Consider the following 17,172-nt stretch of genomic DNA (forward strand, 5'->3'; position numbering starts at 1 on the left):
AGACATTTACGTTGCTTCGGTGTTACACAATGAGAATGGACTAATGCCACTTTCCACTAAAATAGTCACAGGAGCTTTTCAGAATGACTGAGGAATAAGAAAAAGTCATGCTAAGCTCCAGAGTCCAAGGGTGACCTGGAGGAGGCAGTGTTTGGGGAAGATGGGATGGGAGGGAGGAAAGGTTAACATCTAGGAAACCCGTGAGTGAGGGGTGGCGTTGGTAGTCCAGGAATGAAAGTGGTGCCTGCAGGGGGAATGGAGGGAAAAAACAAAGGGGATAAATGACACTGCTGGATTTAGGTATGATGATCACATTTCCTGAAATGTAACACTGTACAATACACGGCCTCAAATGTGTATGTTCCTATACAACAGGGTGTATTTCTAAATTTAGTGCTTGTTTCAGAAGGTTCAGGCCCTGAGGTCCCAGAGATGCAGGTATGTGAGAGTGTCTGGGATGCCCTGGGGTGTCACTAAGACAGTGGTGACTCCCCTGGCTGCAATAAACAAATCAGAACCAGGCTCTGTTTGCAGAGAGACAAAAGGAGTGTGGTTTGGTTCTTGCTGCACATCTCTTAAGAGACAGACAGCCAGGCGTGGTGGCTCCTGCCTGTAATCTCAACACTTTGGGAGGCTGAGGTGGGACAATCACTTGAGCTCAGCAGTTTAAGACCAGCTTAGGCAACATGGTGAAACCTCATCGCTGCAAAAAATATAAAAATGAGCCAGGCATGGTGGCATATGCCTATAATCCCAGCTGCTCAGGAGGCTGAGGCAGGAGGATTGCTTGAGCATGGGGAGGTCGAGGATTCAGTGAGCCAAGATAGTGCCACTGCAGTCTGGCCTGGGCAACAGAGTGAGACTCTCTCAAAAATAAAAAGGGCAAGATGTGGGCCTTTGGAAAAACAGGACTGACACAAAGAGAGAAGAGTTGGAGCTGCAGTTTTATGGCCATCAACAGAGTAATTCCACTGGTAGATAAAGGAGTGTGATCAACACTTATTTATGACAAAATAGATATATCAGAATGCTAGACAGTTGCATCGAGGTACCTGCACTCTTTCCATCTCTGGAAGATATCAAATTCCATTGCTTCTGTCTGATTTGGAATGAACCGAAACTCAGACACAAGCTCTGGTGTGTGTTCTGGAAGCTCGCACTCCCCAAGCTCCGCTGTAAGTTTCATAAAAGGGAGGAAAATAGGAGACATTGAATGATTTCAGTTATTGCTGCAACCAGGTCCAAAGGCATTTTGCATGATTATAAAGCACAGGCCCCCCTAATGTATAACTCCCTCCTTTCGGGAAGACTTAACTCTCATTTGGGTAGTCATATGTACACTCAAAATCCTAGAAGCATTCTAATGTCCTCCCTGTCGGGTGATACAGCATCATCCTAGTTATTACTGTCTTTCTCTCCACTGTTGTTCCCACCCAGGGAAGCCCCGGTTACATTTTCCCCACGAAGTGGTAGAACCCTGAATTTCCAATAAAAGGCACTTGCAGGGAATGAGGATCTGCCCAGAAATATCCATTTAACAAGCCTGTCGTTAAGAGTAGGTCAGAGCAGCACTTCAGGGTCTGCAGTGCTGGGGAGGATGGATCAAGAATTCGGCACATGCAGCATCCAGGGGGAAAGTAGGAAGGGGAGGGAGAGGGAGAGGGAGAGCGGGAGGGAGGCAGGGAGGAGGGGTGCGAGGGCTGCAGGAGCAACTGCGGAAAGTCAGGCAGAACCTGGGAGGGAGACAGCTGTGCAGAAAGGAGGGAGGAGCAGCCACACAAGTGATCCGAGCAAGAAGCCCAATTTATGCTGCAATTTGTGCTGCCCTTGCCAAGTCCCCCACAGGATGGAGGGCCTGAGGATACAGGTGGCCCCTCCTCCAGGGATGATGAGAAAATCCACTCTCCCCCACCCTCTGCAACTGAGGAAGCAGACCCCAGAATGAAAAGGAATCCTCTAGAGTTCCCTCTAACACTAGGCTATACCAAGTGTGGACCACACACCAATAGTACTGCCACCCCCTGGGAGCTTGCCCAAAACGCACAACCTGAAGCCCCACCCCAGACCTATTCAAGCAAAACCTGCCTTTTAACAAGATGCCCAGGTCACAGGCCTGCACATTTGTTGGAAAAATCACTGCTCTATAATAGTGGCTTTCGAATTTGGGTGTGCATCAGAATCACCTGGTGAGCTGGTTAAAACGCACATCACTGGGCCCCGCCCCCAGAGTTTTTGAATCCCTAGGTCTGGAACCTGGCCTGAGAACTGGCTTTTCTAACAAGTCTCCACGTGATGCTAATGTGGCTACCCTGGAAAACACTTTAAGAACCTCTGCTGCACACATCAGATCCCATCAACTAACACTTCACTCAATTTGCAATCTCTGCAGCCAGGCCTCAGCTCTAGGAGGCCGTGGAGGGTGGTGGAAACAGCTCAGACACAAGAGGGCTTGGATCCCAACCCTATCATAATCTAACTATGTGACTGCAGGCAAGTCACTTAACATCTCTGGGTCTCCGGTGCCTGATTTGTAAAATGGGAATTGTTACAAGAATGAAACAGGAGCACAGGCGTGCAACAGATGAGTGGCCTATTAGTTCTCCCTTCTTCTCCTTTTACCTGGTTTAATTTTTAAATCTACCACAAATTTAGTTCCCAAAAGAGCACAGCCTCCCTGCAGGGCCACTGTATCACAACTCAGGAGGCACCAAGGACAACCACAGCAAGACATGTCTTCAAGGCTCAAGCACAGGGTGAAACACAACCCTTCATTTTATTCAAACCTACAGAGATGCTCTAGTGATCCTTAGAGTTCCAGAAGAGACAGCTCAGCTGTGGTTGAGGTGGAAAGCAGACTGTAGCATTTACTCATGGAATGGGGTTGGGGAGAGGGGGCACGGAGGGACAATGTAACAAGAGCCTCCCCTTGTGTCTAAGTCTTCAGTGTTTTTCTTTTCTTTTCTTTTCTTTTGAGAAAGGGTCTTAGTTGCCCAGGCTGGAGTGCAGTGGCGTGATCACAGCTCTCTGCAACCTCAAACCTCAACCTCCCCTGGCTCAGGTGATCCTCCCAGCTCAGTCTGTAGCTGGGATTATAGGTGTGTGCCACCATACCTGGCTAATTTTTGTATTTTTTGTAGAGACAGGGGTTGCCATGTTGCTCAAGCTGGTCTCAAACTCCTGGGTCCAAGCGATCCGCCCACCTCAGCATCCCAAAGTGCTGAGATTACAGGCATGAGCCACCATGCCCAGCCAAGTCTTTTTATTTCTATCTGACATAACAATCAATTGTATCTTTTTTTTTTTTTTTTTTTTTTTGAGATGGAGTCTTGCTCTGTCACCCAGGCTGGAGTGCAAGTGGTGCAATCTCGGCTCACTGCAACCTCCACCTCCTGGGTTCAAGCAATTCTCCTGCTTCAGCCTCCTGAGTAGTTGGGATTACAGGTGTCCACCACCATGCCTGGCTAATTTTTGTATTTTTGGTAGAGATGGAGTTTTGCCACGTTGGCCAGGCTGGTCTTGAACTCCGGACCTCAGGTAATCCACCCGCCTCAGCCTCCCAAAGTGCTGGGATTACAGGGGTGAGCCACCATGCCCGGCCAACAATTGTATCTTAAAATCACACTGAAATTATGATTTCAGTTCAAATGGATAATTTCTCCAAGAACGGTCACAGAGAACTGAACTTATTCGTGTCTGTCTTGGCTCTGGGGCAAGGTTTTGGTTCTACACTACTCTGTTAAGTGTGGTGAGGGCTTCATTACAATGGGGTGGGATGGTAATATGTGCACCTCATCCTCTGATCTTTCAGGACAATGTACAAGCTTGCAATATTGTGCCAATGGCTTTAGAAGGAAACCTTTCCAGTGGATTAACGGCCTTGAGTCTCTTTTGTCTCATTAGTGACACCCTGACATCTACTGCTGGGCTGTCAAGCCTGATGGTATGACCTCTGGCAGCTCAGGAACTCTAGGGTAGAGGAAAGCCACTTGCTAAGTGGGTGAGTGGCCGGAGTGCAGAGGCCACTGCCATGTTCTCCAAGCCATGCCTGTCATTATAGCACTTGCCATAAAGACTGTCATATCAGAAAAATACATAGGAAGCACTGAGCACTGTATTTGGCACGGATGGCTATAGATGACATTACCATCAACTCTACCACCAGTTTAAAGGCTCTGCCTTTAAAGTTCTTGGCGGGGGTGGGGTGAGGGGGTCTCTCCAATTTCAATAATTCAACTCACTCTGCACTTACCAAGCATCTACTATATGCCAAGTCCCCATTGGATAATAAGAATTAAGAGTCTGGGTGCGGTGGCTCATGCCTGTAATCCCAGTGCTTTGGGAGGCTGAGGTGGGAGGATCGCTTGAGGCCAGGAGTTCAAGATAACAGGAATTAAAAGGTGACTGCTGAAGAATAGAAGTTTCAGGTAATGGGAGCATCCTACGGTCATTAAAAACCATCTCTATGAGTGTACACATGACAAAATACACATACTAAAAATACCAAGTAAAAAAAATCATACAAAAATTTGCAGATGACTGATCAAAATAAAATTTTCAAAAGTCCACTCAAAACTCATAGATAGAAATTCTGGTTGCCTGTGGGTGGTAGGACAGTGGGTTCCTTCCTTCCTTCTGCTTGTCTGATTGGTAGGTTGTTATCCTGATATTCTGTAGTTAAGTGTGTACTAATTTTATAATTTGAAAAAACCTCTCAGTTCCACTTTTAAAAACTGGCCAAATACAAAAGTGAGAAGTCAATTCTCATTATGGTATTCATAAATAATTACTAATTATGAATATGTCATAATCCATAGTCCAGTAGAAGCTGACGAACATGCTGGCGAACGAGTGCGAAACATATGCTTATCTGATGTACTAATGAAATCCCGGATGTGCAGTTACACGTTAGTATTCTCTTAATTAGTGCTAGAGACTTTAGCAAGTGTTTCTTCTGCATCCGAAACTACAAACCGCCAGGGCATCACACAGATAAACGGCCAACACTGATAATCATGCAGGCAGACTTCTTACCATCCAGCTCCCACTCACATGCAAAAACACCCTTCGCACCCCGCCAGTCCTGACATTAATGCTTCCAGCCTGACCTCTCTGCGTGAGCCAGATTCAGGTACTCAAGAACTGCTGGAGCTTCTAGAACCTTAGCCAAGGGGCCCAACACAGACCATTTCCTCCACCGGAGCCCACCTCTTCTAACCTCTATCCATCCCCAGAAACAGGCTGAGAATCGTCTCAAACTCCTCCCTCAACACCTAAGTCTAATCACCAAGTCCTTCTCCTTGTACTGCCGATGCTATTTCTTGGTGTGTGTGTGTGGGGGGGTGTGTGTGCGTGTGTGTGTGTGCGTGTGTGTGCATGTGCATGCAAACCCCTGCCCTAGTTAGTTTCCTTTCCATTCTATTACAGCAGCGCCTCCTCACTGGACTCCCAGTCCCAGTCTTGGTCCTGCTCTGATCCCTTCTCCCCATACAGCCAACGTGGCCTTTCTAAAGTGCATATCCAGCCAGGCCTGCTCCCTCTTAAGAGCTTTCAAAGGTGTCACTGCTGACTGCATGAAATTCTTTCTCTTTAAATGGGGCCCGAGGTCATCTACCTGTCCAAATTCTTGAACACTCTGTAGTGTCACTCAACTGCTGCTAACCTCTCTGCACTTTTGTGTCTTGGTTCCTTGACTCATGGTCTTCTCATCCCCACAATGGGCCTTCCTTGTCCAAACCTCCTGCACGTCTCTGTTCCTGAAGGAACTGCACTGCAGTCCTTGCTACTCCTTGCCTTCCTCATTGGACTGCAAGCCACTTGGGGACAGAGACCGTGTCATATTCATTTATATCCCCAAAGCTAAGCACTGGGCCTGGTATACTGTGGACACTCATTTTTTGAAATAAAAAGCAATAACATTAAAATGCTAATTACTACTAAAGATTAATGTACCTTGTAGACAGAGAGCGGCTAACTCCACAGCTGTTTCATAAGGGCATTTCAATCTTGAAAAAAATAAAATGAAATTAATTTGAAATAGAACTTAAGTACAACCATACAAAATGTCATTAAAATCATTTTTCAAAAGGTAGCGATATTTAGATAATGACTTGTATTCTTGGTTATATTTTTGCTGTCTACATTAAAGAATGCAACAAGCTGACTTGCACTACAAATTTCCCAAAGTCAATTCTCATCATAGGGCAAAATAACCCAATGTAGGTATAGTTTCTATCAATCGTGTACAATTTTACTGAATTTGGCAAGAATGGAATAGTTTGGAAAACAGAATGAAAAGTATTCCCTTTGCCTTATTATTTTTAAACATATTTTAAATTTATTTTATCTTGATATAGTACATGCATCTTTTTTAAAGCTGCCTTCAAATCTTTCTTGAAACAAGGTCATAACGTTAAAAATAAACACACAGACACCATATTGAACACTGCCAGCATGGCTGGATACACTCAGCATTCTAAGTCTATCTAAGGCACAGCCATAGAAGAGTACTACTGCAAATTCAGTGATCTCATTCATACGTAATATTTCAAATTTGGTTAGAAAAATAATAATGACATACATTGGTATAGCACTTCATAGTTTTCAAAGCCTTTTCATTTATATTATCCAATTTGGTCAATGCATCAAGTTTGTAAACCTTTAGGATGGGTGTTGCCAGTGAATTCCCCCGACCCATCTTCCATTTTATAGATGAGGAACTCAGTGTTAAGGGCTCTTGCCCCAGGTCATCCAGCTGGAAGGGAGCAATGTTGGGACTCGAACACCATTCTGCTTTGAAATACAAAGCAGGCTAAACTGCATGTAAACTACAAAGTACTGTACAAATGCAAGGTGTTGCCATTAATATTTTTCCAAACTGAGGACAATTTCTAGAGTTACACAGCCTTTAGTATGAGGAGCACAGTATGGAGAGAGAGAGGTAGAGAGAGAGAGAGAGAGGATTAAAAAAAAGTACACACACTCATAATACACACACCAACCAAAGGTCTGTATTGCATGGCTGAATAAGGCAAATGTATACACTGTACAATCTACTTGTTCTATTGGTCTATGGAGTACATTTCACTGAGGTTTTTATAGCACATATTCTATAGAAAGTTTGCAAATTCGGAAATTACATTTTTAATTTCCTTCAGATTATATTCAAAATCAGAACGTATTCTTGTCAATAGCAGGGGTTACTTTTTAGACTCAATATAGCCTTAGTTTTTCATGTAATAGAAAATATTCAATACAGATGCTGAAAAATGACACAGTTATAAGAGCTATGCCTGTTGAAACCTCCTATCTTTATGGTAAATTAAGACTGCATGCGAAATCAACCACTTCAGTGCCAATACTTCTTGTGCTCAATGATCACTGTGTGTTGCCAGAGGCCTTAGTATTTCAAAGCCATTTTTAAGAGGAGAAAAGGAAGTGAGATGAGATGTCTAAAACTTTCTATTGGAATCAGAACATAACGTCTTTCCATTACATATATGCAGATGGTGATGAATGACACTTTTTGACTGTCCAAATACTTGTAAGTGTATACATACTAATAACGTATCTTGCTTGCAAATACGACAAAAGCCATTATGAATGGGACAGTGATGTGATCAGGGAGAGAGTTATTCCCAAATACACATCACTTAAGATATTAAATGGTCTTGGAAATGCTTCAAGCCATATAGTAATCATTTAAAATAGGATGATAATGACAGTGATACAAGTATTAGACTCACTTTACAATGCCTGGTGCACTTTTTTTGAATTTTGAAAAGGGAACAAGGGTAAAAGAGTTAAAACAGTGAATTATTTTGAAATACACTATGATCTATCCTGGGTTAAGAGTTAGAACAAAAACATACTTACTTTCCAGAAAGAATGTCATGCCTGAGTTGTAAAACAAACAGGTACCTGACAAACATATACAAAAGTCAACAGAGGGTAACTCTTTCCCAGCCGCTCCCAATCCCCAGCTTCCCACTGCAAACCCCACCCCACACACAGCATGGAGTTTTGCATTGTAAAAAAGGAGTCCAAATCAAATGAGAACTTTGGTGGAAGCATCTCCTCTTGGGTCTCCAGGAAGGCATCCCAGAACCACGCTAGGAAGGTGAGTGCATGTGGGGAACTCGCAAGATACTTGTAGGATGGAACATGATACACGTCACGGTCCAATGACGGCCTCCACAACCCCCTCGGTCTGGAGAAGAGAGCCGAACGCGGCACATGGGCATGCAACATGTCCAATAACCCAGGCAGGGTGGGGCCGCGGGGTCTGGCTCTCAGCCAGCTCCACCAGCGGATTCCAGATCTGCTGCGGTGGATTGTAACAAAAAGTTTGCAGCTGATTCTAGTCAAAAAACCACTGGAGGTTCTTTTCCCCTGATGCAGTGTAACTACAGACTCTTTTAAAACACAAAACAGGCACACACACACACACACACACACGAAACAAGAAAAATCCTGGCACTGGACTGCAAATGGTTAGAGGGGTAACAAAAAATGAGAAAGAAGCCAGCAAATAACACGCATGGGGTTTACTCAGGTAAAAAATAAATGTCTTGGCTTAAATAAGAGGGGTATCTTTTGTTTGTTTTTTACCAGGAGGATGTAGGCATCAGAACTACTCACAATGCTTTGTAAAAACCAAAACTGCCTGTGCTCTGCTCCCTACCTATGGAAACAGAATCCTACACACAAGAGTGGCCCCCAGAATCTGAGCTGTTCAAAAGCTTCCCAGGTGTTTCTGAGTCACACAACCCGGGTTAAAAACCAACGGCTTTGATGACAGCTAGAAGCAGCATTCATAGAAGACTCTAAGGAGCAACACTAGAATGACTGTTTGCCAGAAATCAAGGAGATCGGGCGTGCTGAAGGTTCTAGTACATTCCAGAATGTTCCTGCTTCCTGACAGGTGTTCGGCCACCACTGAACTTCACTTCTGAATGTCAGGATACCATCTTGCATACTCATCTCACAAGAGACACAGTAAAAACATGGCCAGAACTCTTGATTCCTATAAGAAAACCTAACCATAGCAGCCCAGCAGGAGCCTGGGTAACAGGGCAAAACCCTGTCTCTATTTTAAAAAATACAAAAAATTAGCCAGGCGTGGTGGCACACACCCGTGGTCCCAGCTACTAGGGAGGCTGAGGTGGGAGGATCACTTGAGCCTGGGAGGTTGAGGCTGCAGTAAGCTGTGATCACGCCACTGCACTCCAGCCTGGGTGACAGAGCGAGACTTGTCTCCAAAAAAAAAAAAAAAAAAAAAAAAAGCCCAGGGGAAATGGTGATAACCAGTCAGTCTTTAAGGCATTACTTAGGGGTCATCTCCCTAAGAACCACCCAGCAGCCTACATAGCCTATATGTCACCACTGCAGTTCATCACACAAACAACGACAAGGAGGTTCTGGGGATATCAAAAGCAGGAAAAGGCTTTGTGGAGAATTTCACTGATGGAAGAGGCTAGAGGGAAACTCCACATTTAAAATGTTACTCAAATTTTCTTTTTCTTCTTCCCTGTTTCTGAAGTCCAAGACATAGACATGGGCAAACAAAACAAAAAAGAAATTCAGGCCGGGCGCGGTGGCTCACACCTGTAACCCCAACACTTTGGGAGGCCAAGAAGGGCGGATCACTTGAGGTCAGGAGTCTGAGACCAGCCTGGCTAACACAGCGAAACCCTGTCTCCAGTCAAATATACAACAATTAGCCGAGTGTGATGGTGTACGCCTGTAATCCCATCTACTCGGGTGGCTGAGGCAGGAGAATCGCTTGAACCCGGAGGTGGAGGCTGCAGTGAGCCAAGATCGTGCCACTGCACTCCAACCTAGGCAACACAGCAAGATTTTGTCTCAAAAAAAAAAAAAAAAAGAAAGAAATTCAGAGGAGTTAAAAGATAACATGAAGGGATTTTAACAACTTTGCTATAATTACTCTGTTTTTCTTAAAGAGGGTTCCTTGTGTTATAACAATCAAGAGAGTATTTTGCAATCCCTTAAAACATAAGACAGCGATTTAGGACTGAGAAATGCTTTTCCAATATCTGCCTTCCCTTTTTGTAGTTGAGATAAAAATAAAACGCCGCAGAGCAACCAATCAATTTACCCAGGGTCCAAGAAAATAGAAGTGTGACAAGAAAATGTATCTTCTAATTTCTATTCACTCAGAAAAATGTCAAATTAAGCAAAGTTGTGGATTTTTAACGGAATACAGAAGCACCGGAAAAGTACTAATAACTCTTGCTGAGAAATAGAAAGACGGCAGACAGAAGAAGAGGCAAACCCACAATTGAGAAGAGCCATAAATGACATGTAAGGCAAGCCCTGCTGGGCGGGAGCTTGTTCCGCATCATGGCCTACCTTGTAAACTCCTCACGAAGGTTGTTTGGTTCTGAAGAATAGTATTTAACTCGAAAGTGTAAAGCATAAGCAGGTCCAACTAAACATTTGGAGATGGAAGGTTGAAGATGTTTTTCCCCCAGTTTTGAAGATCACAGGATGGACAAAAGGAAAAGCATGTTAAATCTATAACATTTAGCATGACATCAGGACAGCATAACTGGGCACGCGACACTAGCCAATTCTTTTTAGTCCTCGTCAGGGAAACTGAGATGGATGGACTTTTGTGCTGACTAAGATAGTTTAGCTAGTAACCTCATTCCAGGAGAAAAACCCTAGTGATTTAGACAGATTACTAAAAGCTGACATTTTATTTTCACCCCTGATGCCACAATACTCCAAACTGACAGCTAGTTTTTACAAAGTACAAAGGCTAAAGGAAAGTGATGCAAAGTGTTCTGTTATCTAAAAACACTTTAAAGTACTTTTAAGAGAATATGAATTTTAAAAAATTACCCAAGCATAAACAACATTAAAAAATGTGGTTTCCACACCTGTACATCAAGAAAGCTGTAGCAGACTATCAAAGAGCCCTCCTACTCTCTCATCCTCTGAGTCTACGTTGTAACTCATTAGAAAGTAGATATAATAGGTATAAAGCTGAGTTTCTGAATAGCAGATTAATCAGTTCTCATTGGCAGAGACGTCTGATTTCAAACGAGAGCACAGTCGATTTTTCAATATCCACTAAACATTTTTATTCAAATTTTAAACTCTCATCTTTGGCTAGCCTTAAGAAATTAAAAATCATCCACTTAATACCAAATTGATTTTTAAAATGCTTCCAAGTTCTAATGAAAACATAACACCTCAAAACACTGGCAAAGGAGTTTACTCTCAGAAAAAAAATAAATGAGTGGGCTAAATTCTGCTTACTTACTTTTCATCTGCTTTTTTATGGGTTTGGCATGATCCAGCCAGTGCTGAAAGAAAGAAAAAAAAGTTTCTTTAGGAATAGTTCATCAGCAAGGTTATTCAGCCCTCACAGTTACCCTCCTCTAAAAGCCTTAGTAACTCTACCCACAAAAACCAGGGTTTGGATCACATCATGGGTTCTTAGGCTGGGAATCTGCAAACTGCTTGGGATGGTATAAAAAATTCAACGTTTATGCATATATGTGCATTTTTCTGGGGAGGGGACTCCCTAGTTTCTGGAAGTTTTACAAAGTGGTACCTGAAAGAACATAAAACCCCTTAACTAATTGATCAGCAGAACCACCAACTGCCTTTTCCTTCTGAGTTTCTCAAGTTACAGCCAATCTTCTCCAAGCACTCTGGGTCTCCATTAATCTAGCAAAAAGTACAAGCTATGATACCAATAATCTCTCATCATGCACTGGTCTTGAGGTTGTCGTCCTAAACTCTTTAAAGTACAGAACTAAAATTCACAACCCCTTTATTCTTTTGCCAGGAAAATGAGCCACACTGCAAATGCAAAGGCAGGCAGGGATTTGCCTAAGATCATTTTGCTCTGGTCAATGAGGATATTTTAACTTCCTCTAGCTTTGACCAAAAGAACTGCTTCGGTCTTATCTGAGGAGATTACAAAATCATCTGCCTCATATAAAAGTTTCTCTATGAAGTCAAAGTCGTTGATACTGCTGTCCTAAGGAGTCTCAGCCACTTAATTTCCATGGAGAACTGCATTTAGGAGCATTCTACTGAGCCCTTCTTTGCAGACATCAGCTCCTGGAGGCCAGGGACCGTGCAGTTAATTGTGACTGTTTCCTGTGCCAGGCACAAGGTATGGCAACCAGCTGGCCCCTGTTAAGATTCTTGAGAAATAAATAAATATTAAATATAAATTATTTTTTTAAAGTGAGGCAAGTAGGGACTGTTCCCATCACTTTATGTGGACCTGTTGCATGCTGGAACTTCTCTGTTAGAAAGACAGCTGGGTGATACAAGCAGAGTGGGCTTCTCATGAGTTACTCAGAGTCAGAGGCCATTCTGCTGACTGCCAATGGGCTTTCAGACACATTTGCGCTCTGCACAGTCTAATAATGAGGAGGGGCAGGACCCAACCAGGACAGTGTACTCCACACCTAACCAAAGAGGTCATTATGACTGTGTGGGAGGAAGGGGATAAGGAAACACAAAAGCGAATAACAGATGATTGATAATACAATAAGCTGGGGGCAGTGCAATGGGAGAACGTGGGTTGTCGGGCTTTTGTCATCTCTACTCCAGGCTAGGCAACCACGTAATATCACCACAGCAGGACGTGTCTCTCAGACGCACATGTGCAGGATGCTTTATCTCACTGTTAACAGCTTTGAATTGGAAATGACCTAAATGTCCATCAACAAAGATGGATTAGAAGATGGCTCATCCATATAATGAAATACTATTTAAAACTGATGTAGGCCTGTATTTATTGATGTGGCAAGAGATCAGCAGCACAATGTTACATGAGAAAAAAAAATCAGGTGGAATCTCATTTATATAAAACTATTATCTTCTATCTAGATATGTCCAGAAGGAATTGTAGAGGTTATTTTGGGATGGTGGGGCTGTGAATGCCATTTACTTTCTTTTTACCTTGCTGCATAATTGCTTATTTTAATGAGAATATTATTTTTAGGGGGTGGGCTGGGTTGTCACATCCATATTCATTTGTTGTTTTATGAGTTCACCTCATTAGAATCAGATGCTGCTAGTGCCCTCAAACAAGCTGAAAACCCCCAACTTTGGCCCCTGGAGGGGGCTGATACAGACTTGATTTAAGCCCAATATTTACTTTCCTACCAAGTAACATGCTAATGGCTGTGACTAAACCTGTCCTTTTCACTTTCAAAAGAATTCACCATTCATCCCCTAGTCTAATTAGCCCATGAGAGGCTTGTCGCTTAAAGGAGCTTGTTCCATTTCTTTCTTAAGTCTTCTCACCAGCATTTTGAGTAGAACAAGTTTAGGCCTCCCTTTCCTCTCCCTCTACTGTCAAAGTCTCATCTTTAGCCAAGTCCAACTTGTGCAGTCTCCTTGGCTGTGCTTTTTGATCCTGGTTGTGTATGAGTATTACCATCACTTGAGGAACTTTGAAAAAGTCAAAATGCAGGTCCCACCCAAGACTCATTGAACAGAGTCTCAGAGCATCAGTTTTCATAAATGCTTCCAGTGTGCCCATTAAATATTTAGTACTGAAGTTTTCCACATCCTCTCCTACCCAGGAAGAGGTTCTGATGATCTTGAAACATCCACAACCCCTTCTCAAAATTGCTGTTTGGGCTCTGCAAAATCTCAAGCAATTTCAGGTTTTACAGGCTAGTCAAAGAGGTGAAATGGCCAAACATCTGTGGCTGGTGTGCATTCACAGGCAGACCATAGCCAGATGCTGGTACCGGGCGGCTGACTGCTTTGCCCTCTGGCCACACTGCAAAAGGCACCCCCTCAGCCATTGCAGGCTGGGCTTCCATCCTTCCTACTCAGCCAGAGCCCTGCCCAAAGCAGGACCCGCCAGGATAGATGCCTATGAAAAGTCTGGGGCTAGTGAAGCCGAGAATGGAATCAGAAACAGCTTCCTCATTTTAAAAGCTCCTTGACCCCTTGGTGTTCGGATCAGGCTTTGCTTGCCTGCATCAGAGGCAATAAGAAACCCAGTCACAATCCTAAAATGAGAGATGACAAAACCTATCTTGTATCCAACCAGTTCAAAATGATCTGACTTTCTTCTTAGCTGCAGGGGCCTTCCAGACTCTGATCACTCGTATTTTATCCCACAAGACCACCTTGTGACTTGAACACTGGGGCAATGAAAGCCCAACATGGCATTTAGTAAACTGTATCCTACGCTCAGCTTTGAGGACTGTATTCAGCAGCAGCGGGACCTGTCTCAGATGTTCACCTGTGTCTTGGCTAAATATAGCCATGCCGCCTGTGGGTAAACGCCAAGGCAAATGGCTCCGGCCCTCTTAGCAGACCATTAAACCAGTCACTGGAAACAGACAAGTGCATTTCTAAGTTCAAACGGCAGGACATTTTACTCAAACACTCTAACGGGTGTTAGAAAGGTGGTTTCTAATCTGAATTTCTCATCCAAGTCCATCTGGCAAAATCCTTTCCATAAATCAAGATGTGTGAGATGATCTTGGCAAGGCCCATCTGTTCCAATAGTACATCAATTCTGGAAATATGACACCAATAAGGCTGGCTGTAGAATTTAATCATCTAAAATCTACATGGGAGCATTGGAACTACAAGGCCTCAGAGCAGCTCAGGAGTTGAAGAGCATCTAACAACTCTCTGCCGGAACATCTCCTGAGCCTTCACCATTAAGTGTGAGTGACGAAACTCGTAACAGGATTTCTAGTACCTGCAAATTTTCTTGGCTTATAAAGAGTATCTAAGTCAGCCATGGTGGCTCACACCTGTAATCTCAACAATCTGAGAGTCTGAGGCAGAAGATTGTTTGAGCCCAGGAGTTCAAGATCAGCCTGGGCAACACAGCAAGACCCCATCTCTACAAACTTTTCTTTTTTAAAAATAGCTAGGCATGGTGGCATACACCTGTAGTCCCAGCTATTGGAGAGGCTGAGGTGGGAGAATCACTTGAGCCCAGGAGATCAAAGCTGCAATGAGCTACGATCACACTACTGCACTCCAGCCTGGGTGACAATGAGACCCTGTGTATATTAAAAATAGGCCAGGCGTGGTGGCTCACGTCTGTAATCCCAGTACTTTGGGAGGCCCAGGCAGGCGAATCATTTGAGGTCAGGAGTTCAAGGCCAGCCTGGATAACATGGTAAAATCCCATCTCTGTCAAAAATACAAAAACCAGCCAGGTGTGGTGGCGCATACCTGTAGTCCTAGCTACTTGGGAGGCTGGGTCAGGAGAGTCCCTTGAACCAGGAAGGCAGAAGTTGCAGTGAGCCAAGATCACACCACTGTACTCCAGCCTGAGTGACAGAGTAAGACCCTATCTCAAATATATATATATATATAGTTTGTGTTTAAACTAGAGCTGGAAGGAATCTGAAGAGATAATCAAATTGTACCCAAAGGATGAAAAGAGAAGGAAGGGGATGAACGCCTTTGGAGTTTACTGTATCAAATCCATCCTCTGACTAAGGCTGGGGTGTGGGAGGTGCAGCCCTGATAAGAGGCAGAGCTGGAATTCAAACTCACACCCCTGTCAGCGTCAGCATCCAGTACTCTAGGTTTCCACACCACGGACTAGCCTAAAGTGCCTTCTCTGCCTATAGGGGGATCTTTCCTGCTCCCCGTGATGACCAAGCCCTATAAAGTCACTTAACACCAGCTACTTGCTGGTGTGAGATGATTTCCTTGGAATCATCTAAATCAGTGGTGGAGACCCCTTTAGCAGCTTCCGATTCAGCACCAGTATTTGCACGTGGGCAGGAAAACACTCGCCCTGCCTCCCAGCATTCAGAGACAGGATGAGGAGAGGCCTGTGGCATTTCTTTTTTTTTTTTTTCCTTTTCGAGACAGAGTCTTGCTCTGTTACCCAGGCTGGAGTGCAGTGGCGTGATCTGGGCTCACTGCAACCTCTGCCTCCTGGGTTCAAGTGATTCTCCTGCCTCAGCCTCCCGAGTAGCTGGGGTTAGAGGCATGTGCCACCACGCCTGGTTAATTTTTATATTTTTAGTAGAAACAGGGTTTTGCCATGTTGGCTAGTCTGGTCTTGAACTCCTGACCTCAGGTGATCCACCTGCCTTGGCCTCCCAAAGTGCTTACAGACGTGAGCCACCACACCAGGCCCTGTGGCATTTCTTGAGTGCAGTTTACATTTCTTTGGACCACCATGCAAGGAGGCAGAAGATCAGGGTTGAAGTTGCAGCTCTGCCACTCACCTGATGTGTGGCCACAAGCAAGCCCCCCCACAACCCCAGCCCACCTCACAGCCCGGGCACCTGAGCCTCAGTTTCAGCCCCTGTGAACAGAACTATCCCCTAAGCACTGTCTATGGAAACTGCACTGAACCCAATGGGTGGAAGGAAGAGGTTTTGTCTGTTTCCAGAAGTTGTCACATAGATCCCACTCTTAGCATTTACACTCTCCTATGTCCCCTCCAGGTATACCTAGTAGTCACTCTTTTCTTCTTATAATTACATCTGAGATGGCAAGAGCACCCAATAGTGTCCACACAAGCGGCAAATGTGATAACACTCCGACCAATCATTAAAGCAAAGCCAAAGGAGCTGCAAGAGTCACTTTAGTGGCTACTGAATCCTCCCAGCAGGCGCCATATCTATGTACCAACCTCACTATGCAGCCCTGCACCTCTCATTGCCAGATTCTATGCTGCAAAGGCCAGAGGACACACATCTGACAAGTCTTGAGACAAAAGGTCAAAATAATCTATTTTGGATTCCTTACTGCCAAATGTACCATCAGAAAAAGCTCCCTTTTCATGTTGAAAGCAGCTTAGGGGAGGACTTACGGTGGCCACATCTACCCTCCAGGACACCTGCTCCCAAGAGAGGAAGGGAGGCTTCTGCTAGGTGGAGCTGTTATTACCACTGCCCCAAATCCCTACTCCTCCTCTGCCTGGCAAACTACTCTCATTCTCCGTGGCCCACATCAGTGTTCACCCTTCCTCTTGGATATCTTGTTCATTTTGTCAATAATACGTAGACAGTTTCTCCTCCAGACTCACAGAGGGACCTTTACACTGGTCCTTTAGAGGACTGAATACACCGTAGTTCAGGAGATCACTTGTCTATGTCTCCCAACAGAATGTGGCAGGCAGGGACAATATCCAGCTCATTTGTGCAACCATAGAGCTCAGCACTGAGTGAGCTCCAA

General features: G+C 44.3%; 1 protein-coding gene across 7 annotated transcripts in view; it reads right to left on the reverse strand.

Moving 5' to 3' along the window:
• Positions 1 to 17,172, reverse strand: part of EPB41L4B (erythrocyte membrane protein band 4.1 like 4B) — a 148,915-nt gene that overhangs the window by 84,987 nt on the left and 46,756 nt on the right. For all 7 annotated transcript variants that reach the window (XM_054500340.1, XM_054500342.1, XM_054500337.2 and 4 more), the window contains exons 3-7: positions 11,288 to 11,330; positions 10,369 to 10,447; positions 7,873 to 7,917; positions 5,950 to 6,002; positions 1,053 to 1,173 (exon numbers count right to left, since the gene is read on the reverse strand). In XM_054500340.1, the coding sequence (XP_054356315.1) occupies positions 1,053 to 1,173; positions 5,950 to 6,002; positions 7,873 to 7,917; positions 10,369 to 10,447; positions 11,288 to 11,330 (341 nt within the window). The remainder of the gene's footprint in view (positions 1 to 1,052; positions 1,174 to 5,949; positions 6,003 to 7,872; positions 7,918 to 10,368; positions 10,448 to 11,287; positions 11,331 to 17,172) is intronic.

Source organism: Pongo pygmaeus, chromosome 13 (assembly GCF_028885625.2).
Source record: "Pongo pygmaeus isolate AG05252 chromosome 13, NHGRI_mPonPyg2-v2.0_pri, whole genome shotgun sequence".
NCBI classification, from domain to species: Eukaryota; Metazoa; Chordata; class Mammalia; order Primates; family Hominidae; genus Pongo; species Pongo pygmaeus.